Source organism: Amblyomma americanum, chromosome 1 (assembly GCF_052857255.1).
Source record: "Amblyomma americanum isolate KBUSLIRL-KWMA chromosome 1, ASM5285725v1, whole genome shotgun sequence".
Taxonomy (NCBI): domain Eukaryota; kingdom Metazoa; phylum Arthropoda; class Arachnida; order Ixodida; family Ixodidae; genus Amblyomma; species Amblyomma americanum.
Genome location: NC_135497.1, coordinates 403,253,823 through 403,281,815, shown reverse-complemented (window position 1 = coordinate 403,281,815; position 27,993 = coordinate 403,253,823). Strand labels below are relative to the sequence as shown.

Sequence of the window (27,993 nt, the reverse complement as noted above, 5' to 3'; positions counted from 1 at the left end):
ACTCACTGCTGCTTCTGAGTTGAGATCTGCATGATGTTTTCCATGTTGCAGAACTCACTGGTGTGCACGTACCTGAGTTGCTGTGACTACTACCGGCCACAGCACTTCCTACTGGAGAATGTGCAAGGCTTCCTCTACCGCCTGGAAGGGAAGATACTGCCGCTTACTATGAAATGCTTGCTGCGGATGGGCTACCAATGCACCTTTGCCAGACTCCAGGCTGGCAACTATGGTGTGCCCCAAAGCCGCCTCAGGTGTGTTGTCATAGCCTCTCAGTTATATTCACGATCCCAAGTGACATGGTTAGCTCTTAACACCCCTCTTCCTTCGTTTACTTTTATTGAGGCTTTGTGCCCTCCCTTTCACCTTTTTTTTCCGCTCTTTCAATTCGCTAAAACGTTCTCAATTTCAACAACAAGGGACCAAAATTTAGTTTGAATAATATGTTGTGTAAACTAGTGGGAGCATCTCAGAACTTCGGGGTTGTTGGTCCGCATGTAAAAACACACAATCCTTGCAAGTTCTCTTCCTGCAGTCTTGAACTGTAATTAAGATGTGCGAAGCACTTCAAATGTGAGTTATTTTGCCTGAAAAATATGCAGAGAGAGTAACATATGCTGACAGTCGGATCATGGGTGCAGGAATGCAGCAGTGCTATTCAAAGTGCACACTGCACACCCTTAGTGAAATGCTCATTATTTCCAACTTATCCATGGCACCGTCAATGATGACTGGCATTTGGTTAATTGGTTTGCGAGGTGTAATATCCTGGAAAAAATGCATGTGGCCTTTTAGGTGTGAGGAAGGCTCCAGAATAATTTCAATCACTTAGTTTTCTGGTGTGCATTGAAATCTCTGTACAAGGACATATTTGTATCGTGCTTCCTTTCATATGCAGTGGGTGCAGCTGAGCCATAGCTGCTGAGCCACTATGGCAAACTAACTGGAATTTTAGTTCTTTTTATGTCATATGAGTTAAGCTCAACATCAACATGTTGCTCTTTTTAGCATTAGACCTTAGCTTAGCTTAGCGGTGCGGAAAAAGTTGGCGCACATATGCGTGCTTCTGCGCTGCTTTTGCTGTGGCTGCATTAATCCTGTATCGTCGTCTGTTGGAACCTAGAAATTGCTTTGTTAAGCTTCTGGTAAAGTTTGGAGAGCTTGGATGACAGGAACATGCCTCATAGCAACCAACGCAACCATAGCTTGTTAAGTAATGGGCGATCGCCATCTGCCTCAGCATAATTTTGTGTTTTCGTGCCTCTTTTCGCTTCATATTTGTAGTCTCATTGCATTCGTGTAATATGGTATGTAGCATAGGGCTCAAAGGGACAGTCGTTAGTTGTGGATCCCCGATTGGACTGCAATGCCGCAGCTTGCTCAGATATATGCCATAGTGCGCCAAAATGCGGGGTGGCTCAAAACGAATCACGTCTGCGCTCCACAACCCCGCACAGACCTCGTAACCTCGTGTGTTGTGTGGTACCCTCTACACTCCGACTGCTCACGGCGGTGCCGGGTCGGAGAGAAGAAACTTGAAACCTCTGGAAATCACTCTCCTTGCCTGACCAATGGCGACGCGAGCCTTGGTGGGCGGATGAGAGAGCATTTGTATTGTGGACGCTATGTGTGTGCGCACGCCTGCTTTGGCGCAAAGTGACGAACAGACGCGGTGCACCCTATATGTGAAGAACGTATAGCGCCGTCGGTCAGCACGTGCCGTAATTCTAGCTTCGAAGAAACACTTACAGAATCAAACATCTAAAGCGCTGCGTTCAAAGTTCGCAGTAGGAAGTATCGTGATTGCCTGTGAATCTTTTTTTTTTCAACATTGGGTCAGTGGAAGACCAGCCAAATGTTCTCATGTTGTTCCTTTTATCCTAGAATTCATCTTATAAAGGGGCCATGACAGGGTCGCTCTTCATATTGTCACCGAGAAACGGTTGACGTAAGCAGGACTGGTTTACTTGATTTACTTATACGCGCAAGACATTGGGACGCGCAAGGTAGCAGGCAGCACGAGAGGTGAAGACAAAGCATCTAGCCCCTAGATGGCTCAAGGCTTGCCAACTGCCAAGAAATGCAGTTTAGGTGAGGAGTTACCGTATTTATTCGAATCTAGGCCGATAGTTTTTTAAAAAAAAAACGAGATGTAGAACTCTTATGTCGGCTTAGATTCGAGGATTTCGTTTCGAGGTTTCGTATTCGTAAAATACGAATAAATGTAGCACGCAGGTGGCGCCCCCACAAAACGCCAACGAAAGACAGCACTGTAGCCGTTGCTATCCGTAGCCGTTGCTATCCGTAGCCGATACTGATCAAAGCACACATGAGCACTGGCTGCCATTTTGGCCTTGTTCTGTTCTCGTGCGGTGGCGTGAGCACATTCGCAGCAGTGAAGTTTTCGTGCGTAGTTTTTATCACCAACACCATGGCACCAAACAGGCGGTGCCATTATAGTGCCGCCTTCAAGCGGAAAGTTATAGTCGCTGCAGAGCAGTCGTCAAATCTTCAAGCCGGGCGGGACTTCGGCGTGGATGAGAAGAATGTTCGCCGTTGGAGGGGGCAGCGGAACGAAATTTTTGCTTGCGCGGCAACGAGAACGGCTTTCACGGGCCCCAAGAAAGGCCGCCATCCAGAAGTGGAGGTAGCTCTGGCCGAGTTTGTGGAGACGCAGAGGTCAGCGGCACTTCCAGTGACCACGGAAGTGCTGCAAGCCAAAGCAAGAGAGCTGGCGAGAGAGCGAGGCGTCCCCCGGGAACTGTTCAAAGCCAGCCGGGGCTGGTTGCAGAAGTTCATGAAGCGCTTTGGCTTCAGCCTCCGACGTCGCACGTCCATTTGTCAAAAGCTGCCGGGCGACTTCGAAGAGAAGCTGATCTCATTTCAGCGATTCGTAATAAGGAAGAGGATGGAGCACGGCTACGCCGTAGGACAAATGGGAAACGCTGACCAGACGCCGGTATGGTTTGACATGCCAGTGTCGTGCACCGTGAACGAAAAAGGTGCCAAGGAAGTGAAAGTGCGCTCGGCCGGATACGAAAAGCAGCGCATGACTGTAATGCTGGCCTGCACGGCGGATGGCCACAAGCTGCCGGCGTATATAATTTTTAAGAGGAAGACTCTACCAGCTCGGGAAGTGTTTCCAAGAAATGTGATCGTCCGCGCCAACGAAAATGGATGGATGGCGAGCGATATGGTTGAGCAGTGTATCAGAATGGTTTGGCAGCGGCGTCCAGGAGCCCTCTTGGCCAAGCGTTCCCTCCTCGTCCTGGACTCTTACCGTGGACACCTCACTGACGGCGTAAAAGCTGCGCTTTCCGAAGCCGGTACTGACGTCGCCATCATACCCGGCGGCATGACAGGCCAGCTGCAGCCTCTTGATGTGTGCCTCAATAAGCCTTTCAAGGATCGGCTGCGCAAGTACTACGTGGACTGGCTTAGTGAAGAGCGGCGCGAGCTTACACCAACAGGCCGAATAAAGCGCGCCTCACTGGGAGTTGTAGCCACTTGGATAGCTGCAGCCTGGGATGACATCCTAGAAAGCTTGGTTGCACGCTCATTCCGCAAGTGCTGCATCTCTAATGCACTTGATGGCAGTGAAGATAGTGCACTGTTCGAGGAGGCCAGCGATAAAGAAGTCAGCGATGATGATGACGAATGAGCGGGGGCTGATCCCGGGCTGGCGTTGCATATGTCTCCTCGCCCAACGCCGCCTCTCCTCCTCCTCTTCTCTCAAAGCTCCTTTGGCAGCTTTTTTTTTTCAACGGTCCCTCTCGGGGCCATCAATCACGCTTCGGCAGAGCATGCAGGCACGATGCTTCCCGCTGTGTCTCACTCGAGTTCCTCTCTCTACACCAAGTCGCCTATGCGCAGACACATGGTGCAGTCGTTTCGCGCCACGCACTTTCACGTGCGCGGCGACGTAAGAACAGTCGTGTCGCGTCATAAAAATAATTGTGATAATGAGGTATAAACAGTGTTGTTTTTTCGGCCGGCCTACAATCGAGGTAAGTTTTTTTTTTTTCTGTGGCCTTCAACTTTCGGGTCTCGGCTTAGAATCGTGGCCGGCCTAGATTCGAGTAAATACGGTAGTAGTGTGGCATTGCTCCCCCTCTCTTAAAGACACTGACTCAGTGTGGTAGCAATTGGAGGCAGGACCACAAGGGTAGTCGCATGTGTCTGCCATGTGGTGTAGACACGCACGAGGGGATAGTGGGCGTGGTACGGCTTCATCTGAGCGACGTGGACAACTTCGGAGGTCGGCCGTCTAAAGAGCGAACTGTTCCTTGGGGGAGAACTTCGTAGGTAACTTGACTGAGCTGGCGGAGCACCTCGTAGGGGCCAAAGTATCTGTGTAGAAGTTTCTCAGAGTGTCCCCGCATGCTGATTGGGCTCCACACCCAGACTTGTTCGCCGGGCAGGTGACCCACACTTCGGTGGCGGAGGTTGTAGCGCCGAGCGTCATGAACTTGCTGGTGCCGGATGCGCTGTCGAGCGAGTTGGCAGGAGGCCTCAGCGTAACGAACAAATTGGGCAGCACCCATAACAGAGGGGGTAGCGCTAGCTGGAAGCAGCACTGCATCCAGCATGGTTGTGGCTTCGCGACCATGTACTAAACGAAATGGAGTGAAGTGTGTCGTTTCCTGGACCGCAGTTTCTGGACCACAGAATTATAGGCAAAGGTGACTTAAGGGAGTATGGCATCCCAGTTCCAATGGTCCGCGTCGACATACATAGAAATCATGTCGGCGATCGTCTTGTGGAGCTGTTCGGTGAGGCCGTCCGTTTGATGGTGGTAAGCGGTTGTTTTGCGGTGACTGGTGCAGCTCAGGCGCATAACCTCCTGCGTTAAGGCCGAAGTGAACGCTGTTCCCTTGTCAGTTAAAACGATGGTGGGTGCACCGTGATGAAGGACAATGTTTTGAATGAAAAAGTTCGCAATTTCGTCAGCAGTACCACGGGGAAGAGGTTTAGTCTCACAGTATAGGCTGAGGTAGTGGGTGGCGACCACGTAGTCGGTGGCGACCCAGCGAGGACTCCGGAAATGGGCCGAGTATGTCCATGTCGACTTGGTGGAAGGGGACCTGAGGCGGATCAATAGGCTGCAGTAGGCCGGCTGGCTTAGTCGGCGGCGTCTTGCTACGCTGACACTTGCGGCAAGTTCTTACGTAACGCTTCACAACTGCAGCAACCCTGGGCCAGTAGTATTTTTGCCGTATTCGTGCCAAAATTTGACAAAAACCCAGGTGACCAGAAGATGGGTCATCATGGCTCGCCTGCAGGACTTCGTCGCGAAGGGCCGTAGGCACGACGAGTAGGTAGACAGCTTCTGTTGGACTGTAGTTTTTCTTATACAGGACGCCGTCACGTAAACAGAACGACGACAGCTTGCGCGAAAATATTCGCGGGGGAGACTGAGCGCTTCCTTCCAGATACTCAATGAGGGGCCATAGTTCGCTGTCGTCTCTTTGGTGTTGAATGAGAATGGAAGTGGTGATGGCGCCAAGAAAAACAGAATTGTCGTCGGGGTCAGCTTGGTTGTCCTTGATAGGAGCACGAGACAATCGGCATCACTGTGCTTCCTACCAGACTTGGTGGTGACATCGAATTCCTGAAGTCGAAGGCTCCAGCGTGCAAGCCATCCTGAGCGATCTTTGAGGCTTGCCAGCCAACACAGCGAGTGGCGGTCACTGACGACCCTGAAAGGGCGGCCATATAGGTACGGGCGAAATTTGGTTACTGCCCACACAATGGGCAGGCATTCTTTTTCGGTGGTGGAATAGTTCGCCTCAGGTCGTGACAAGGTGCGGCTCGTGTATGTGATTACGCGTTCGAGACCATCCTGCCTCTGCACAAGGACCACACCGAGGCCGATGTTGCTGGCGTCTGTGTGTAGTTCAGTGTCGGCTGACTCGTCGAAGTGTCCAAGGATGGGCGTACTTTGGAGACGAGTTCGGAGGTCTTCAAAGGCCTTCTGTTGCTGCAGGCCCCAGAAGAATGGTTCGGAATCTTTTGTGAGTTGGGTGAGGGGCTCAGCGATCTGGGAGAAGTTCTGCACAAAACGCCGATAATAGGCGCAGAGACCCAGAAAGCGGCGCACACTGTGCTTATCGGCGGGCACAAGAAAAGCAGCCACGGCAGCAGTCTTATTGGGGTCTGGGCTAACCCCTTTAGTGCTCACGATGTGGCCCAGAAACTTCAACTCTTCGAAAGTGAAGTGACACTTTTCGGGCTTCAGGGGAAGACCGGCCGACCGAATTGCTTCGAACACAGCGCGCAGGCATCTCAATTGCTCTTCGAACGTGTCAGAGAAGATGACAACGTCATCCAAGTACACGAGACAGGACTGCCATTTGAGATCGGCAAGAACGGTGCCCATCATCCTCTGGAAGGTTGCAGGAGCTGAGCACAGGCCGAAAGGGAGCACCCGGAATTCGTACAGACCGTCAGGTGTAATAAAGGCGGTCTTTTCCCGGTGCCGGTCCAGGGAGTCATCAATACGCAGGAGAAAATAAACATCCTTTTTTGTGACTTTGTTTAAATGTCTGTAATCAACGCAGAACCGTAGGGTTCCATCTTTCTTTGCCACCAGAACAACAGGCGACGCCCACGGGCTCGTCGACGGCTGTATCACGTCGTCCTGGAACATTTCTTGAACTTGGTGGCGAATGGCATCACGCTCCTTCGAAGAGATCCGGTAAGGCGGCTGACATAACGGTCGTTGGTTGGCGTCAACTATAATTCAGTGCTTTGTGAGTGGTGTCTGCCTAACCTTAGAGGCCGAGGTAAAGCAGTCGCAGAAAGACTGGATAACGCTTTCCAAGCAGCGTTTCTGATTAGATGGGAGGTTTGGGTTCACGTCAGTTCTTACAGTCAAAACTCGATTTAACGAAACCCGATTTAACGAAAATCTCGATTTAACGAAGGTATCCTAATTCCCCCTCAGACGCCCATAGGGTTCAATGCTTTGACTAACCCGAAATAACGAAACCGATTCCGTGATCTGTCCCGATTTAACGAACCTTTTTTTCGAGAAATAAAGGTGAAAAAGTGTTAATTTTTGGTCTATTTTGTAGACAGCACCCCAAAATTTATTGATTGCGAGTCAGCGGTAACAGCGCGGAGCATCTTCATCCTGTCGCTTTTTTCAAACTGCGCGGCGCAAAACGAGTTTTAATTTTGAGTCGAGCTCACGAGATGGCGCCAGCAGTAAAAAAGTTTTGTGCCACATTTCATAGATGGCGCTGTTGCAGTTCGCGTGTTTTTTTTTGTGTGTGTTTGTGTGTTGTGCGCTGTGTTCGCTCTTGTGCGGATTTCCCCGTGCCTTTGAACACACGTCTTTGTCAAGCTCAGCTTGTTAGGCCTCCATCAGTCTAGCCTTGCTATCGTGAACGCGGACGTGGTGTGTGCGAGCAAGCGCGCCGCTAACCCTCCTGACTAGCAGATGGAGCCCTGCAAGAAACGAAAAAGGCTTACCCTGGACGAGAAAGCGGACATAATTCGTGCTGTGACAAGTGGACAGAAGAAATGTGACGTGGCTGCATCACATGGCATTCCAGTGAGTACTCTCTCCACAATATTGAAAGGGAAAGATGACATCCTCCGCGCCACTTCGTCGGGGAATCTCTCGCGCAAAAAAACGCTGAAGACCACTCCTCAAAGCAAAATGGAAGAGGCCCTCTTCGTTTATGGATTTGCGGGCGAAGAATAGTATTCTCGTGAGTGGAGACCTGCTCCAACAAAAAGCTCGCTCTTTCGCGTGCTTGCTGGGCGACAACGAGTTCAAGGCAAGTCCCGGCTGGCTGTCGTGCTTCAAAGAACGACACGGCATCGTCGGGAAAGTGCTTAGCGGTGAAGCGAGCAGCGTAAGCATGGCTGTAGTCGGCGACTGGCAGTCTGAAAACGTGCCCGACATGCTGGGAAAATATGCCCCCAGCGACGTCTACAACGCCGACGAGAGCGGTCTATTCTACCAAATGCTGCCTAAAAAAACACTCGCCCTGAAGGGGCAGGCGTGCCACGGCGGCAAACACAGCAAACAAAGGCTGACTCTTTTGCTGTGCGTCAACATGGACGGCACCAACAAACGAGACCCGCTTGTCATCGGAAAGAGTGCGAGGCCGCGCTGTTTTAAAGGCACCAAAAAGCTTCCTGTGAAGTACGTTGCCAATTCACAGGCGTGGATGTCGCGTGCCATTTTCGCTACATGGCTGGAGGAATTTGACAGCGACATGTGTCGCCAGAAAAGGAAAGTGTGCCTGTTGCTGGATAACTGCACGGCCCACTACGTTGCAGAGGTCGAGCTGACCAGCGTGGAGCTCCGCTACTTCCCCCCAAACGCAACGTCCGTGGTTCAGCCCTCGCATCAAGGGATAATTAATAGCGTGAAGTGCGCATACAAGCGTCGAGTCGTCGACAGAGTTCTCCTCAACCTGGAGCTGAAGCGCGAGACGAAAATAGATACTTTTATGGCGGTTGAGATGGTGGCGGCGGCTTGGAGAGCATTAAGGCCGTCGATAATTGTCAACTGCTTCAGGACTGCCGGTTTCGGTACACTAGGCCCTGAAACTGCCGAAGCTGGTCCGGACTGCGCGAGCGCCGTGCACGAGGATGAAGATGCCTGGGAACACCTTCGCTCAGTGGATGAAGTGCCCACAGGCATAAGTTTCTCAGACTACGTGAACGCCGACGCAAACACAGTCACAACGGAAGTTTTGACTGATGCCGATATGTTGCGGCTTGTAGGAAGCGTGGAGGGAGTGACGGCTGAAGACGCTGCCGACGACCCTGCAGGTGCCGAAGCTCCCGTGCCGACACCAGGTCAGGTGATGGATGCTCTCGATCTGCTGCGACATTTTGCCAGCGTACACGAGGGGACGGAAGACGCGCTGGACGCACTTCAGACCTACGAGAAATCGGTGTGGCCGTTGCTCACAAAGCGCACGCAGGCAAAGATCACCGACTTCTTTGGCGGAAAATAAATTTGTAGTCCCCTCGGGCCTTTCTTGTCGAGTAAGAATTTTTGTTGTTTCTTTTCATACGCGCTAGCGGCGCCGGTCGTGGTGTTGGCGCTACCCACTCGAATGTAGCGCGGGGGTCATGACGATGACCATACGGACCCCCAAAGATTGCGCTAGTTGTATGATTACCAACTTTGGCGCCAATTTTTCATTAGCTGTGTGGCTTGCCGTCCCGTCGGCGGTATTTAGGGAAGATTGTTGCGCCGCTAGCTGAACCTCCTTTGGGTCGGTGCTACCGGCTTGAATTCGTCACGCGCGAGTGCGACGAAAAGTGAAAATGGTACGTGCTAACCAATACGATCGCGATAAGCTGGTACGGTTTATGCGGATGCAAAATGCATTATGTTCAATGGGTGCTCAGTCGGGGACTTGACTTTACTACTTTTAAAACGAAAGAACTGTTTAAGCGGGTATGTTTTAACGAGGTTTTACTGTAATCGAATGTACTGAATTATGTGCCCAAGAAATGCCTCTTTCAATTTAACGAAGTTCTCGATTTAACGAAATAATTCACGGCTCCCCTCAACTTCGTTAAATCGAGTTTTAACTGTATTTGGGTGGTCGGTTCCTCCTCTGATGCCGGGGCTCCAGACAAAGCGTGCTGTCCCGCGAGTTCGCAGAGTTCCTCGAAACACGCAATAGCTATTCTGCCAGGCAAACACAGAGGTTCACAGCCAAAATTGGTCACCAAGAGTTCGGTTCGTCCATTGTTCAGTTCAACAATTCCTCGAGCAACACAGACTGAGATGGCTCAAGGCTTGCCAACTGCCAGGAAATGCAGTTTAGCCACGGTATGGCGCCACTAGAGGAGTTAGTGGTGTGGGAATATTGCAGTTTTCTGGTTCAGTAACTAATGCAACAGCTTATGATTCAATTTCCGAAATTTGGCAGCCCTGGACGCGGTGTATTTTCCAAAAGATGAGATCGAAATTGAGACCGGGAGACTCCCCCCACCGGCAGCGACTGCCATGACGTCACAAGCACATGCACGGAGCAACGTCGCCTGCTCTCATTGCTGCAATATAGGAAGCGAGATCTCATTCCCTCCTGTACTTTCGCTGGCGATCGAAGTAGCAGTCGTCCCCCATATATGAATGACTGGTACCGCAAAAGCGATAATAACAGTAACGCAGTTTTTCTTCGGTATAGGTAGGGTCCGGTCACGCTATAGGCCGATGCGACGGCGATCGACGGTCGGTGGGCTGATCGGTACACAAATGCCATCGCTGACGCACCGGTCTGTCACGCTAGACGGGCGGTGACGCGAGCACGATCAATGATAGTGTTTCGTAGTAATGTTAAAAAGAATCAGCTTAGTGGGAACCAGAAGAGAATGATAGGGTACTAGTTGGTATGACATTCTACAAACTTGAGAATTTTAAAACTTAATGGACCTCATGCTAGCCATGGTGACATAAGCGATGTGCATGCACCAGCGAAGATGTATTTTCATTCAGTGCCTGCGCATAGAACCGATCGGCGAGGCAAGCGACACAGGCAGAAAACGCCGCACGATGGTGCTGCTCACCGCCCTCGCCTGGGCTTGTGCAGCCGAGCGAAAGCTTCGCGCCCGGTGAGGCGTCAGCCGGAAAAACTGCTCTTGTGTACCTTATCCGTATTGAAAAAAGCGAAACAAGCGGCTACATATCATATCGTCACACTTTTGTTACTAATCAGTGAGGCACTTTTGCCATATTCTTGAATTTCGGTTGACGGTGGACTGCCGGCCTTTTTCGTGACGAGGCCTAGCGAGTACGCAGGATCCGTATGTGCGATTTCGACGATTGCGGAGAGAAAATTCGCAACTTTTAGCGCTTGCAAATAGCTATCGAGCGTAGTTTTGCCTACAGTGCCCTCAAAGCGATGACTGCCTAGATCGCAGGACGCGAGTACAATAAGGGGGAAGTGCCGATATATGTGACCCGGTCTGCATAGCATGTGCAGAAGGCAGCCGGCAGCTGCCGTCGGCGCCGACTATGGACAACAAATCTGGTTGTTTTCATTAATTCAAGTAATGTCTGAACGTATCTTTAGCTAAACTAATCTAAAATTAAATTTTGGTGACATAAGAGAAAGTAGATACAATTAGCGGAAAGCGCTGGTATCCTACGTGAAGTGTTTCCCAAGCAGGCTATATATAGCATCTTTGGTGCTTATTGCAGTGTTATCATGGTGTGTAAATAAGTGAAAGTGCAGTTTGTGAGCAAGAGTACGTAATATTTAAGATAAGGATAACCCACCAGGCGTTTTATGCCACGCAAACGAGCAGTGCTGTTTGCGCAAAGCCATGTAAACAACCTCTGCGCGGGGCTGCAGTTGTCGTAATCGTCGCACTCCTTGGGCACAATCCGCACGCACAGGAAAACGCTGTACTATTATTTTGAAGAACTCATTTAGACAGCGGCTACTATTCATCGGTGCGGACAGTGAAAGCATTCGAGTCACGTAGGGTTTTGCAAGCGGCTTGGTTTCTGCAAAAAGGTTCTATGAGTTGAAGGAAATGTATGTTCAACCTACAAACGCATACATGCAGCGGGGAAGTCGTCGCACTCGGCACTTTTCTCTACTCCTTTCATGCCTCAGGGTTTCTGTAGTGCACCTTTTGATAATTTGAGTTGAATCATCGAGTGATGAATAGCGGACAAGATCTTGGTAGCTAGCTACAAAATGCTGTGGCTTTCATGGCGCACATCGGCCAAGGCATGCACGGCACGTGCCGCTTTTCACATACGGCAGCACTTGACTGCTCAAAAGAGACCACACTCATAACATGCTAACAGTATGCTTCTAAGCGTAAATAATAAAGGAGGGGTCCATCGATTTCTGTTTCCTCAACAATCTGAAAGTGGGCGCCACGAGCAAGCCTGCTTTCCCAAGGATCACTCAGCTCGCGTACTGAGTTGAAGGCTTCCCAAAAGAGAACACGGAAAATGCATTTTATTTCGCTAGGCTAAAAGAAAAACTTTTCGAGCGACCACTGCCTACAGTGTGCATGCAAGCACATAAACAGCTCGCAGCAGACGACGCGTGGCGTGTATACACTCGTGACGTCAGCGATCAGAGGTTGCCAGACCAGCAAGCAGTTTGCATAAGAAACGAAAAAAATTCGTTTTAAAGATATTTACCGCACAGAATCAACTGAAAATTGAGGGAATTGTAATTTAGCCTGTTGGGAATTAAAGGCGATAAGCAGGGTATGCGTGAAAATAGGCTGTCATGACCCCTTTAACCAAGTTCGTCTTAACGACAGTGGACTGTATGCCTGTAAACATTATGTTGTGTTGTATTTTACAGTGCATAAGTTGCTAAAGCTCTCATGTGCCAAACACGGTTAAAAATGTCTCTTGTTAAATTTCTGTAAGCATTTAATACTTGTAACTAGCAAAGGCTAAATGAGGCAGCGTATCAATTTTATAATTACACATTTTTTTGTTGAAATTAAATTTAATCTACTACCTATATAAGCACTGTACGAATGCACATTGAAACAAAAAGGTAGGATGGTATGTAGTTCATATGCACAAGGTATGAAAGGGCATACGACACATGTTCGACCTGAAAATTGGTAAGTGTTGTCTAGTTGTACGCTCACTTCATTTCCAAGCTAGGAACTGCAGCAGAGCTTTCTCAGTAAAAGGAAATTGCAGGTACTTGTGTGTATATTTGAGCTGAAGCCCCCAAACTTTTTGTTTCACTCTGAGAGCTCTTGGGAACTTTCGTCCTGTTTTGTCACTTTTCAGGGTCTTTGTTTTGGCAGCTGCACCAGGCCAGGTCTTGCCTACATTTCCCGATCCAAAGACCTCATTCACATACAGGAAGCAGCTATATGCTACTATAAGCATTAGTTTTCGTTGCTGTATATGAGCACAGTGAGGGGACACTTGGGACAAATCGAACTTGGTCTGTATCACTAGATTACCATGTTTTAATGACAATGACAGTACATTCACTGAAAACAGAGTTTTAATACGCTAGAAAAGGTAAAAAAATTTTGCACGGGTGTTGCCAACATGGCCTATTTTTGCCACTCACTCGGAAACATTGACCACAGAGTCCTTTACGGCCTTGACACCCAAGTTTGAAATTGTGGCAGGAAAGTTTTTAAGTGCAATTTTCTCAGCTATAGATACATCTTTTGCTGCCGGACAAAGATGGGCATAGCTAGAAAGAGCCACTGAGTCAGTTTTAGTGTGGTAGCACTGCTAGGTGTATTTTTCGATTTCGGGCACACGTACATCCCTGAAGCTCCCACCGCGTTGTGGACAACGTGCCAGGTGTGAACACCTGGCAGGCCTTCACCTGGGAGGTAAAGGCCTTTAGGGTGAAGGTCGTCATGGTAAATGCCTTCCGGGTAAAGGTTTTTATCGTAAAGGCCTTTTGGTGCTTAGCCATGCTAAACCATTCACCATGCTTTTTTTTTGCTGAGAATGCAAGTAGGATGAAGTTGTCCTCTGTGTCCTGTGAAGGTATTGAATTTTGGAGATGTTGAGGAAGTTCGAGAAGGAGTAATGGACTCTGCGTGGTTCACGTGACACAAAATGCCTGTAACTTGCCGTGTCTCATCTCAGCTGAAATGTATGTTTACATTGTTTAGCATGCCTTGCAAGGTATGCCTTGTGAAACTAATGGTGTGAAGAATGCTTGTCATATGGCATTATAAATGGCAAACAAGAGAGCGCTTCCTTTAGATACTTTAACAGTTAAAGATAGAGTTAGCAAGTTTATTGGCTAGGCAGGCTTGTCATTATTGCTAGATACAAAGTCCCCACATGTTGACGACGCAAGTTTCAAAACTGTCGTGCACCTGTGTACTCTCAAGAGAGCTGTTTGGTATGCTGTGGATAGAGATCCAAGAATGCATATATTTCTAGCAACATCGATCTACGACAGCAGCAACAATGGGGCTAGTTGCTGCGATCATGTCTCTGGGCATGCGGAGCATGAAAGACAAATATACTTAGGCAAGAAACGGAAGGCTGAGAGAGTGTGCGGATGTCCTGTTATTTCCTGCCTTTATTTACTTTTGTATTTCGTGCGGTGTGTTCCCTAAGGGCCTTGTCACACTAGCCCGACACGACGCCGACCCGACAGAGACACCAAAGATCGGCCAACCTGGTCGGCAGACCTTGTCTGTGGCAGACCAAGCTGTCACACTAGGCTGACGACACCAACGCGTCCGACGACCAGATGTCTTTGTAGTGTGACATGCTTTGACGCCCGCGACGGCGACAAAACCAGTCTGCCGACCGTGTCATCGAGCAAAAACATTCACCAGACACAATTCCGCTACAGTACTGTTTGTTTACGTTCATAACAAGCTGTGGTATAGATTAATGTCCAAAAAGGTATCATTACTGAGGATCGTTTCCAATGCCAAGGTGCTGGTTGAAGTAATAACTACAATACAAGCAAATTTCATCCTATAGCCGCCTGCTGCTGCTGCTGCTGCTTCGTGCGGCTCGCCTGACGTCTGCTAGATCCGCTGCTGAAGGTGTCGCGGAAATCGAGCATAACATTATTTTATTATGGGACGGGTTGGCAGTAAAGGGGTGACTAGAGAAGTTTCTTTATTACGGCGCTGGCCAGTTCCAAAGCGCCCTGAGCTGCAGCATCGAGGCGGAACCAGCTAGGCTTAGCGACGAGCACGGCAGCCGGGAAGCAGCGCAGTTCGTTGCCCTGGCGCTCCCGCAGGCGGCTTTCGTTGCCGAAAGCGTGGCTCTTGCGCAGGCATGCTGTTGTTGCTCGAATATAGCAGGCAGCCTTTCTGATAGCATGGTTTTTTTTTCTTTTTTGGTGCGAACGTGAAGTAAACCGAGCCTGCTCGCCGGCAGGCTAGCCTGGATCCTGTCCACCGCCGTAATAAAAATCAGCTTAAGATTGTTTTTGACGTAAGCAATAAACGCTGAGACCGAAAAATGTGACAAATGTATCCTTTCTGAGGATCGTTGATCAACACTGAGTTGCTGCTAAAAGCAACAACTTTGATACGAGCAAAATTTCTCGCCAGAATCGTGGCCGCCGTTGCGGTCCGGCTCGCCTGTCGTCCACAGCCGAAGGTGTCGTGGAAATCGACCATAATTTTAGTTTATGGTGCGATTATACTGTTAACAGCAAAGCGATATTAAGAGATATTATAGCGCAGGCTACATGCGAAGCAGCGTCCGCAGCGTCAGGCAGCAGCGCAGTTCGTCGCCTGGCGGGACCGCGGGCGGTGCCGTTGCCGAAAGCTCGCTACTAGTGCAAGCATGCTTTGTCGCTGCTAGTGTATAGCAGGCGGTGTTTCTGGTAATATGGCTCTTTTGTCTTTTCTGGCGCGAACTTGAACACCAAGCCAAGCAGTAATCAGATCGCTGTGGGTGGCACAGCGTACGCTTTGAGCTCGAGTGCTTGAGTTGAGTGGCGCAGCGATGCTTGCTGCTCTGTGTGTCCCTGCTTGCAGTGGAGCTGCAATTCGCAAGCAGCGACCGGTGCAGCGCGCCGGCCGAATTTTCGCACATGGGTCGCCTGCTTTACTTCTGTCGCGAGTGCCACACTGCAGAATGCTTATCAGCACCTCTGAAGGCAGCGAATTGCTCTGTTCTCCACAGCGTCGTGGGTATAGCAGTAGCTTCGCATTCCAGAGGTTCCTAGTTTGAATCCGCGTGGTCGAGATTTTTTTCTTTTTATTATTTTAGCCTTAAATAATCTCTCCCGTCCTGTTTACCCGCGAGCGACTGGATTTATTTTTCGAGCCATGCCTTTCTGACCCAGCAATAAGTGCCGCTCAGTACTGGGCTCCACTCAACCTAGTTTCATAATCACGATTGTTAATGAGTTTGTTTTACTATGGTGAGATTTATTTAAAAGAGTTAAAAGTGAAGCGTCCCGGCCCATGAATTTCGCTAGCAGGAAATGACAAAAGAAGAGTGCGAACGTGAAAGGGCCAAGTCGTCAGGAGGTCTCGCACGCTGTCTCGCTAGTGTGACATGGGAGTTGGCGGACCATCGGCCAACTGCCGTCTTGTGGGAGACCTGATGCCGACAGTCGGCCGACTGTTTTAGTCGGCGCAGTGTGACATAGAGCCAGACATCACGACATGGTTTTGGCAGACCAAAATCGGCCGACTGTTGGCCTAGTGTGACAGGCTCATAAGAAATACAGTGGAACCCTGATTATACGACTTTCTAGGGACCGTGAAAAAGCGTCGTAAAATGCGGGCGTCGTAAAATCCGAACATAAGTTATGCCTATAAAAATGCTACTTTTTTCGCACGACGAATTTACGAGAAACTTCAGTGTAAACTACTAACATACTCTGCAGGGCTTGGAAACCGAAATTACCAAAAAAAGTAAATGCAATAATAATTAATGCTGCAGTGCAGGTACCAGTCATGCTTTATTCAAACGGACCTTTCCGGCACTCCACTGCCCACTGCCGCGATTCCAGCCAGCTGGCGCGAACTTTAAAAAAAGTCGGTCGGTTTCTTTTGGACCTTATTTGATCCGTGAACTTGCAAAAGCTTCCGCTCGAGTTGGGCAACGTCCAAAAGGAGGACCTCTGCGGCGTCGCATGAGCAAATGAAGTTCCGGATGCTGTCTATGTGCCGTAGCACCTCAGAGAACATGGTAGGCGCAGGCACGGCATCTGTGGCGTCGACGTTGTCCTCGTCTGATGTTGCAGTGGTGTCGGTACTAGGCAAAGCCTCCGCGATTGTATCATCCAGCGACGCCTCGCCGCAGATCGCAACGTTGTAGTCGGCCTCCACGTGCTCGGCAAAGGTCGTGGCGAGGTTTAAACCCTCGAAATCGTCGTCGGCGAAGCCTGCATCGGCTTCAAGCGGCATCGAGGTCGTTGCATCCCCAGCAGAGGAGGCAGTCTCTCGCTTAAAGCCACAGTGCTTGAATGAGTTGGCGATTGTGCTTTGCGACGCTGCATTCCACGAACTGGCAATAAAATGCATGGCGTCGAGCACAGTGATCTTTCTTTCCGACTCGCTGCGCTCCATAGCCGCCAGCCGACGCTGCACTAACCGCTTCCGGTACCGTTGCTTCACGCACTTAAGGATGCCGGCATCCAGCGGCTGCAGCCGGCTTGTGCAGTTAGGTGGAAAAAAAACAACCTTTATGTTCCTCAGTCTGGACGTATCGGGAGGGTGGCACGGTGCGTTGTGCACGGAAAGCAATATTTTCCTTGCCTTGGAACCCATTTTGTAATCCCACTTCTGCGAAAAATTGCTGAAGAGCGAAGACGTCATCCACGCCTTTTTGTTAAAGTTGTAGCTGCACGGCAGCGTCTTCAAGTTCTTAAAGCACCGTGGCTTTGCAAATTTTCCGACGAGCACGGGCAGCCTCTCGGAACCGTCCTCATTAGCACAGAATAGTGCTGTCACCCGCTCTTTACTGCGCTTGCCACCATGACAGCTGTCACCTTTAAACGCAAGGGTTTGCTCGGTCTGCATATGGTAAAAAATACCGCTCTCATCGACGTTGAAAACGTCACAGGGTTTGTATGCAGCAATCATCTCCGGCAATCATCTCCATCCACTCATTCACCGTCGAAACATTCACGGAAGTGCTTTCTCCGCAGGGGCGGCTGTACACAATCCTGTTTCGTTTTTTAAAGCGATGCAGCCACCCGTGCGATGCCTGAAAGTCGTCAATGCCCAGATGCAATGCCACAAGGTCCACCTTTTCTTTTAGAATGGCGCCGTCCACGTTGATCGCAGAGCTCCGTGCCTGATGCAGCCACCTGACGAGAACTTTTTTTAGCTTCTCATGCTGCCCTTCTTTTGCCGCTTGCTTGAGCCTGAACTTGTTGGCATTTTGCAATATCGCCGCTTTGTTTGCCAGGATCGTCTTAAGCGAAGATTCGGGTATCTTAAGGTCCCAGGCAATGCTGGCTTTCGTTGCTCCATGCCGCTTTTCCGCTTCCTCAATAATATGGAGCTTATCACCGAGCAACAGAAGTGTCCGCTTTCGGGGCATCGCGCGTCGCGTTGCTCCACACAACTCAAAACCTTGCTGAATGCTGGTCGCTAGGATTACGGCCAAAAATGGTTACCAAGAGCTTGGTTCGGCCATTGTTCAGCTCAACAATTTCGCGAGCAACACAGACTTGCCGACCAGGGAGCAGCGACATGTTGGTTTCAGCGATGCCACGAGTTCTAGTGATGTTGTTGCAATCTACGGTAACAAGCATGCTAGCTCTTGACGGAATTAATACTTAGTCGTCAAAGACGCGTAACTTAGTCCCGTGTGGCTCAGGATCGCCGTCAACAGAGGGTTGAGTGGAAAATGACACGGCGAGCTCCTGAAGGTTGATGACAGCACCGTGCTCCCGAAGGAAATCCAAACCAAGTATCAGGTCTTTGGAGCACTCGGGCAGCACAGCAAAGCAACCAGGGAAAGTAGCACCGCAGATCTGGATTCGTGTTGTGCAGACGCCAATCCGCCTTTTTCATTTTCCTGTGCTGCCACCTCGCGTACAACGCTGGAAGCTCACTGGTAGGGTACTGCGCGCCCAACCCGGCCGGACTGAGTGCCGCTGCGGAGCACGTTTTGTTGGAATCTGTCAACGATGGCGTGTCCTGGGCAGCACCTGGTACCTGGAGGATTTGTAGGGTTGACTGATGGCTGGGTGCGAAGTCCGAGGCAGGCTGCAGTGCCCACCGAAGAGCAAATTCTTCAGTATCTCCGATCATCCGACATGCGATGCGAACACCAGCTGAGCAAGGGCCACCGCTTCAGAGATGAAGGCTACATTCGGAACATAATGTTCAATGAAATATCCCCGATCAGTGAGCTTGGCGTTTTCCGCTGTATATGGCTGCCATTCATTAAAGGTGGATACTACATCGTGCATTCCGTAGTACAGAAAACGACTGGGGACAACAGTTTTCACAAGCAATCGTTGTGCTCAAGCGCTGCCGAATAGCTACACGAGCTATAAAAGCACAAGCGTTCTCGCAACAAAGCAGCTCTGCTAGCATTTCACTGTATTTTCCCACAACACACCGCTGCATAGGTTAAACAAGCATGCGCGTCCATAAAGACGAGCATGAGAGGCGCACATTGATCCATTCTGGAGATACCACGCAGAGCTCTTCATCATGGATATGATTCGAACACACGCATAACGCACCTTCTTCTTCTGCCTCTTAATACATGGCACATACCCACACCGGTGGATTGGTCAGGGTGTAGTGGCATAAACAAGAAAATATCCATAGGAGATTATGACAAAATTTTAGCACCATGCGTGAATGCTCTCGTAGCTTCTTTTTCGTTGCCCGCTCCATCGCGCGTTGAAAGCGACTCACAGCACTTGCCCATTTGGCCTTCTTGCTTGAGAAAGCAAAAAGCGTCGGAACGAAGTCTGGGTGCCGCGGTGACATTCGAGGCCTTCTTGTCCATGAATAAAACACTTCGTGATAGACTGCACACGCATTTAAACCCAGTACCTCGTCCGTACCTGTCACAAAGTGATTCCCGCACAGTCTTGACGTGCTTGACGGTGCCCAAGGGCGGCCACGATCGTCGAGCCGGCGAACTGCTTTTATCCACGCTTCGCGTCGAAGGCTGTCCCGGGAAGCGCTCGGAAAGCGAAAAAATCCGAGTTTGCTTCCCTTTACATATTGGGCATTGCAGCCGTATGCAACACATTTCGTAGGTATCGCCAAATGCGTCGCGCCGAACGCCCGACGGCTACAGCAACGCACCCCGCATAGGAAGCCGGTTTGTTTACACCCCCACGGCCGGTCTCGAGTGGAGCGCGCGACCCTTCCAATATGTTTCGAGACACCGCCGCCAGGGGATGGGCGCATGCGCAGTCGCGTCGTGAAAAAGGCGGATTGGCGTAACCACATGGCCGCTGGCGGTGCGGATCTGTGGCCCAGACCAAGGGGTCAGAACCTTTCTGAGGGCCGTGGCTAACCGACTGCTGATTACAGAAAAATCAGTGCTGGTTTCCACAAGTGCGGTCACATCGCGATTATCAGCGATTACTGGGATTTCGGCAGACACCAGTCGGTCACAGCACGTCGTCGCTGAGGTCGTCGGGCGAGGTCGTCGTCGGTCGGATCGTAGCCACGAATCGTCGGGTGGAGGCTCTTGACTTGATCCAATAGCGGCGGCCCTACCCCGGGGGACGCCGTCTTCAGTTTTCCCGATGTGGGGACGCGTCTCTGAACTGCCTAGAAAAAGACGGGCGGCTTGGCGAAGAAAATCGCCTTCGGGATGGCAACCGGGACTGGCGTTGCCGCGAGTTCGTTGCCTGCATGTTATCGGACAGATACTGCTCGATGTCCCACGGCCGTTCTCCGTAGCGTGGTCGAGGTGCGTCAGGTGAAAACCCCCTAAGCCCATTCTGCGGTAGCGGCAGTGGCGTAGGATGTGGCCGGGCTCCCCGCAGTGGTAGCAGAGCGACCTATTGTTTGGCATACGCCAAACGCGCGCCTTGCTCATGGTGGACAGGAGCTCCTGCGGTACGACGGGTACAGCTGCAGTTGGGTACCGCAGTGAAGGCACAGGAGTGATGGGGGAAAAGGCTTGTCTCACTGGCCCAGGACGACTTATTAGTGCTTGACTGTATGTCATCACTTAGGGTGCTGGCTGCGGAGCTAGTGGCGACTGAACAGCTCGCCGGACTTCATCTCGGACCACATCCGGTATGGCAGCGACACTGTCCTGTGGAGCTTCGAAGCGAAGTTTCTCGAGTTCTTCGCGCACCAAGCTCCTCACAAGCTCTCAAAGCGCTTCAGTGGGTAGCAACGTGGGCGTACAGTGGTGAGCGGCTGCTACACTAGCCTGACGGCCGTAGTGCGTCCCCCGTTCTTGCAGAGAACGCTCTATGCTGGTTGCCTCCTTGGCAAAGTCGGCCACCGTTCTTGGCGGGTCACGTACCAGTCCGGCAAACAATTGCTCTTTGACGCCTCGCATTAAGTGGCATACCTTCTTGTCCTCGGGCATAGCAGGGTCAGCGCGATTGAAGAGTCGTGTCATGTCCTCGATGAACATGGCGACGCTCTTGTTTGACTGCTGCTACCTCGATTGCAAAGCGATTTCAGCCCCCTCCTTTCGTTCGCTGGTGTTAAGTGTTAAACATGGCTAAGAGCTCTCGGCGAAAGATCTCCCAGTTTGTGAAGGAAGCTTCGTGGTTCTCATACCATGTCTTGGTTGAGTCCTGTAGTGCGAAGTACACGTTCCGCAATTTGCGCTCGCCGTCCCACTCGTTGAAGCCCGCCACACGGTCAAAGCTGGCCAACCAGTCTTTGTTGTCCTCGAACCTCTCACCGTGGAATGATGGGGGGGGGACTGAGGTGTGTGAAGGACGAACAGCGGTGCATTCCCGGAAAGCTGACTTGTCTGGCTAGCTGTAGCGGACGTCATGGCCCTTGCTGATCTTGCGAGTTGGCCGAACTCTGGTTGTTAGCCTCGCAGGCGGCGACTCGTCTTGTGGACTGGTGTTGTAGCCACGCATTGAGAACTGACGTCAAGAGTGTCCTCGAGGTCAGCGTACATGAACCTTTACCCAGCGGCTAGTCAAATTTCAAAGGTCCTTCGTTTCTTCGAGGAAGGTTTATGAACCCTCCCTCTAGTGTTGTTCGGCTTGGAAGATGGACAGGAGGCAAGCTTGTAGATGATGACAGCAGAGCATATATTTACAGCATACATATACAGAGAGTTAAACTAGAAAAAGCAGAACTGAATTTACAAAAGAACAAACTTTGCGGTACTTTACTCATCGACCCGGCAGGTTAGAGCCTAAGTAGCATCACGTTACATGCTAAGCATGGAGCCCCTGCTCAGACTGGACTGGACTCCATCCGTTCACATGCACTTTTAAGCACTTAATTAACAAAGGACTAAGGGCGGTCATTTTCAGTGGCCCGCCCTAAGCATCAATTCTCCAATCAACAATAACATGCGAGATAGGGACTACCCCGTGGGTTGGGCTTAGCCTCGAACCCAGGGTCTAGTTAACAACACAAACCAAATCAAAAACAAATACGCCACCACTCTCTCAGGTAAGAGTATTCACACGCTCTCCCTTCGGAGCTATTTCGACTGTCCTCAGGTGCACAGCCACCCATCATCGGTCCGCGTCGCCCGTCATCAACAGAAGAGCTAGCGAAAGGGCCACGAAGCCGCCGCACTACCGACGGCGGGACACAGCTAATAAGCATGAAGGGGTTTGTCTGCCGCTCCGGGAAACAAGATAAGGATCATCCCTGTTTTCCCACGGTTTGGTTGAGTACGGCGCGTCCGCCATGACAGGTGTCTGTCACTGCCCTCCTGGAAATAGGCTTTTGTTCACGAGGCACGGCGGGACGCTGCGGGTGCCTGGGACGCTGCGGGTGCCTGGGACGCTGCGGGTGCCTGGGACGCTGCGGGTGCCTGGAGTTGGGAATTTCTAAACATGTCATTATCAGTTGTCGATAATGAAAAACAGGTTGTTACAAAAAGTGATGCAAAAAAAAATTCATTGCTGAAACAAAACCCCCAACTCAATTGGTGCTCATTTTGAGGCCTACTTTTATAACTAAACATTTAGTACAGATCTTCGGGCCTCAGTATGACAAACATAATGCAGGTACACTCATTTACATAAGCTAGTCAGAAAGGCCTAATGCAGAAGCAAGTGTGAATGCTTTTACAATCGGTGATAATTGAAAAAAAAAAAAACCTAGGCCGTTACGTAGCGTTAGCATTCAAGCTAGTTAGCTGCAGCTATGATCCACTAAAAGGCATTGATAACGGTGGCATTAGAAAGCGTAGAGGGCTAGTTTGTTTGACATCTGGTACCAAGAGCACCCATACAGATGTAGGCAAGTGCAGGCTGAAAGATTTCTGGCTTTAATACATCTTCCATTTCGTGTACATTAGAAAGGCCTGTACAGTCACCTATGCCAGTCCAGACTATATTAAAGCATAATAGCCATCTGTGTGGCTCGTAACCCTATAATTTTTTTTAAGGATGTAAATGTTTATTGACCTTCTTCTAACAATAGCTGGCATCAGAATTATTTTAATGCTCGGAGCATGGGCCACAGTGTAATCGGTAGCAGTTACCTGCTGCTCCTAATCCTCACCACTTCTTACAGTGCTGCCGCGATGGCTCGGTGGTTATGGCACTCGGCTGCTGATCTGAAAGGCGCGGGTCCGATCCCGGCCGCGGCGCTCGAATTTCGATGGAGGCGAAATTCTAGAGGCCTGTGTACTGTGTGGTGTCGGTGCGCATTAAAGAACCCCAGGTGATCGAACTTTCCAGAGCCTTTCACTATGCTGTTCCCCATAGCCGGAGTTGCTTTGGGGCGTTCAACCCTCACAAACCAAACCAAACTTCTTACAGTGCATTAGAAACTATGAGCGAAAAGCAACGGCTTCCACAAGTGTGCACATGCTCACGATGCAGTCACAGTTGTGGAAGCTGTCGCCTGACTTGCTTGGGTTCGGCTCCACTGCACGAAACTGTGGGATGGGGCACACCAGTAGCGTAGCTAAAGTGCCAGACTGGGTGTTTGAAGTAAGTGTCTTCGCTCAGGTGTAAGCACGCATTTAGGTAGCTGCCTATCTGACCAATGTAACGGTGGCCACTGGTCTGAAATTGGTTTTGTTTTTTTCAGTGAATACTGTTATTTGTGGCTTTTGTTTCTTGTGTCTGTATTATACAGAGCTGGCATTATGGTAATGAATATAGCACTTGTGTGCTTAATACATTTTGATTACACTTATTGGCAGTAAAGTATGTGGAGCACATGTGATCATTCCCTGATCATTTCTGGGGAGCTCGCTTGTTAATGTTTGCGTCTTTAAGGTTTCTTTAGTGCCTTTAGCGTGTAATGAATATTCATACTGCAATATGTTACCTGCAGAACAGCAATAATTCACATTCTGGTATACTGTTATCTATGATTCCTTAACGAATATTGATGTTAGCTTTAAGTGAAGTAGTAACGAAAATGTTCCATTACATTGTGAATCCATCAGATAAAGGCACAGTGTGACTGGATCAGGATCAAAGAAGTACAGAGACACATCACTGACTCGTGACTGATGATCTTTATTGCTGCCGCGCAGTAAATAAGTGAAAAACGAGCACAACCAACAGTTGGCACTGCATCAAAGTTCGACTGTTTAGGGAAAAACATTGATGAATAAAAACAAAGAAAAAATATGTTCAAAAATGTAGAAAAAAAACCACTGCTTTGTCGTCTAAGCTGCTGAGGTACAATTATTTTTGTGTGAGCGCAACAGTAGGTTTGCTGATGCACTTATCTTGCTTCCGATGAATCATAAACACTTCAGTGAAATCCTGCAATCGCTAGTCCTTATGCTTGTACAGTGTGGTTGTTCCATCGGATAAAGGCACAGTGTGACTGGATCAGGATCAAAGAAGTACAGAGACACATCACTGACTCGTGACTGATGATCTTTATTGCTGCCGCGCAGTAAATAAGTGAAAAACGAGCACAACCAACAGTTGGCACTGCATCAAAAATCGACTGCTTAGGGAAAAACAATAATGAATAAAAACAAAGGAAAAATATGTTAAAAAATGTAGTAAAAAAACCACTGCTTTGTCGTCTAAGCCGCTGAGGTACAATTATTTTTGTGTGAGCGCAACAGTAGGTTTGCTGATGCACTTATCTTGCTTCCGATGAATCATAAACACTTCAGTGAAATCCTGCAATCGCTAGTCCTTATGCTTGTACAGTGTGGTTGTTCGGCTGAAAGCAGGGCAGCAGTTTTCGCACGGCGGCCAATATATGACCAGATTGCTTTCGGGCGGTGTTTTCAAGGAGCTCTCTTTTCCGTGAGATAGTCATTTAGGTATCTTCCTGTTTGGCTGATATAGCACAGTCCACAGGGTAGCTCGATTCTCTACACAACATTTTTGTGGCACTTGTACATAAGAGAATTCATGTTTTTTTTTTCGCTTTCTATAGGTGGCAACATTTCATGATTGACGCTCTTGCAGAGACGTTGCAGTTGGTTTGGAGCAGAGAATACTACTCAAACACCAGCTCTAGCTCCTATTCTTTTCAAGTTGTGAGACACAACTTGCCTCACACGCATCTCACAACTTGAAAAGAATAGCAGCTAGAGCCGGTTTTCAATTAGTATTCTCTGCTCCAAACAAATTGCAACAACTCCGCAAGAGCGTCAACCGTGAATGGCCGCCACCTGCAGACTGCAAAAAGAACCATGAATTCTGTTATTTACAGTGCTGCAAACATATGCTGTACAGAATCGAGCTATCCTGTGGGCTATGCTATATAGGCGAAGTATGGAAATGCCCCATTGACTGCCTGGGGAACACGAGCTCTTCTTAAAACCACCTCCCAAAAGCATTCTGGTCATGCATTGACTGCCATTCAAAAACTGCACCCCTGCTTTCAGCCAGGCAACTTTACTGTACATGGATAAGGAACATCTGGAGCACGCGGGAGATACGTAGTTGTTGAAGCATTTGATTCATCATGAGCAAGACAAGTATGTCAGCAAACCTTCTGTTATGCTCGCTCTAAGAGAACTGGACTATCTCAGCAGCTTAAATGACAGAGTGGGGATTTTTTCTACATTTTGAACATTTTTTGTTCGTTTTTATTCACTGTTGTTTTTGCCCTATGCAGTCATTGTCCGATGCAGTGCGACATGTTGGTTGTGCTTTTCACCTATTTATTGCATGACGGCAATAACGATAATCAATCGTGAGTCAGCACTGTGTGTGTCTACTTCTTTCATCCTGTCACACTCGTGCTGTACACTTACCTGATGAACATATACCGACTAGCTCAAAAAAAGTAACCTTTTACATTGTGAAGCCATTTTGCAGACTACATGCTAGAGCTGGAGTGTGGTCAGCGGTATGAAGCCTAGAACAAATTTTGACAGCGAACTCACATTCATGTATCTATTATTCTCAAAAGAAAGTGTAGTTTCTTGGCTTCCATTTTTCTCCAAAACAATTGTAGTGTTCTGAAGATGCTTCATGAAACGAGAAGCCTCATGGTTTCTACATTGGGCGCTTCAAGTTCACCGAGAACACTATTTCCAAACATAGTTTGGAGCTTTTGCTTTAAAAATGCAAGCATGAAATTACTAGCGCAGTGAAAGCTTTTGCCATCTTGCATGTAAGCTGAAAATTGTTGGCTTTCTAGGTTCAACTGCATCAACAGCGTATGAACACTCTTCAGCAGTGCCAGACTATATTAGAATTGTGACCACGTTTATGGAAAGGGGTTGTACTGCCACTGTTTTTTTTCTTTTCTCCTGGCTCAATTAGCCTATACATTGTGAAATGCAGGTTGTTTTTGCATTAAAGTTGTTGCGACTCGGGTAAAATGATCATGCCGGAGAGGGGATGAGGATTGGAGACTGGGTTAGGAGGAAGGCGAGGAAAACTTTATGCAAGTATTTACTTTATGAGCATGTACAACAACAGAGTGTGGTTCTCGGTAAAAGAGTCTCTGTGTGAGAGAGCTACTCGGCCATGCTCGGTGCTTGGTTTTATAGGGTTTTTCTTCCCTGAAATCCCCAGATGGAGGCCGGGCCTGCCGAGGAAGGCGTGTTCTGAGACGTTCACTGTGGCACTCATTACGCACTCTCTCCTTAGGGAACACACCCCCGTCACGTGTTGAGCTTAAGAGGAGGATGCCATCTACGTCATGCAGGAACCGGAATGTGATGGGTGGCGCTCTCATGGTTCGCAGGTGGTCGCATGAGTTCCTCATCACTGCGCAGCCTGGGTTACGCACAAGGCTAAGTGGGGTAGGGAAATCATGCGCCGGCAGCTTCCCCCTTTGAAGAGGAATACCGATGTCAAACTTGATGACTGGACCCTGCTGACCCCTGCATCATCTCGGAATGGTAAATTACGGCTGCCCTTGGCAGCTCTACGCTGACACCTTTCAGGAGAGACTTACTGTCACCGTTGCTGTGGATAAGCCAGGGCGGGGAACCCCGTCACCTCCGCTAACTCAACGCCAGCCCGTGGGAAAGTCCGCTGCATCCTCGCCAGTTTTCCCGCAAGACGAAGGCGATGCGTAACACAATATACGAGCAATATTTGCTCACTTGTAACTGAAAAAAAAACAAAAAACGCAGTAGTACGAATATAGTAATACATGTTAAAATGCTTGTTCTTGCATCTAAAGGGTTGTTTTTAGCTATAAATTGCTTTCACAAAAGTCATCAGTAGCCACTTTGGCTCTACTGGCATGAGCGCCTGTGGGACCACTGCTCTTCTTTGAGGATCCTCACTTGTGAGTCGTGACTAGATGCTAGACTGGAAAAAGTGGATGCATTAGTAGCATCTCTGTTTTCCAATAATTGTTATACTAGTTGAAGCCTTGTTTATTCACTTCGGAGCCCTGGTTTTTATTTCTGGCTGTTATTTCTCATCTTGACTCACCAGTTAGTGTTGGATACCACTCAAGAATGAAGCGCATAGGCCTCCAAATGATGCCCTCTAGCCAACAGTGTCAACATATTGCAATGACATCAGTCAGCAGCTTTGTACTTATTAGTATAGTGGCTAGCGTGTGCTATGTCAGTGTGTAAAGTGCACTATCATGAGAGAAGGTTATGCTTGACCCCCTGCCTTCTGGGCATGCAACTGAAGGCTCTGGGTGCATATTCATGCGCAAGCATGGTTTCTTCATTCTATTGATGGGGGGCTTTCTCTTGTCAGCTTCTTGGGATGCCACAGGTGTTTGTGCTGATTTGATTAGTCATGTGTTCAAAGTGGTGGAAGTCATATCACTTTCTTTAATGATGGCCTTTTTTTCTCTTTGTTTCTATATAGTAATTTAGTGAAGTGACTGTTGATGGTTTCTTACTGTGTATAATGTTTTTTGCTCATCAAGTGAGCATGCTTGTAGTGATTTTGTTCTGCAAGAGAGGTACTTAGCTTGGGAATCAGTTTAAGTTCATTTTAGTTGTGAACAACAAGAGCCAACCAGAGAAGCAAAAGCAAGTAAAATATTTTTTGC

General features: G+C 49.2%; 1 protein-coding gene across 1 annotated transcript; it reads left to right on the top strand.

The window, feature by feature from the left end:
- Positions 1-12: 12 nt before the first annotated feature.
- On the top strand, positions 13-26,864 carry LOC144102450 (DNA (cytosine-5)-methyltransferase PliMCI-like). Its single transcript, XM_077635721.1, has 2 exons — positions 13-254; positions 26,713-26,864. Exons 1-2 carry the CDS (start codon positions 31-33, stop codon positions 26,804-26,806), a joined length of 318 nt encoding a protein of 105 aa, XP_077491847.1. The 5' UTR covers positions 13-30; the 3' UTR covers positions 26,807-26,864.
- Positions 26,865-27,993: the final 1,129 nt, after the last annotated feature.

What these genes read in the sequence shown, in the direction of transcription:
- LOC144102450 (XM_077635721.1), top strand. Translation starts at nt 31, where the DNA reads ATGATGTTTTCCATGTTGCAGAACTCACTGGTGTGCACGTACCTGAGT. An exon ending in GTGCCCCAAAGCCGCCTCAG is followed by an intron (nt 255 to 26,712) that starts GTGTGTTGTCAT and finishes CATGGTTCGCAG; the next exon opens with GTGGTCGCATGAGTTCCTCA.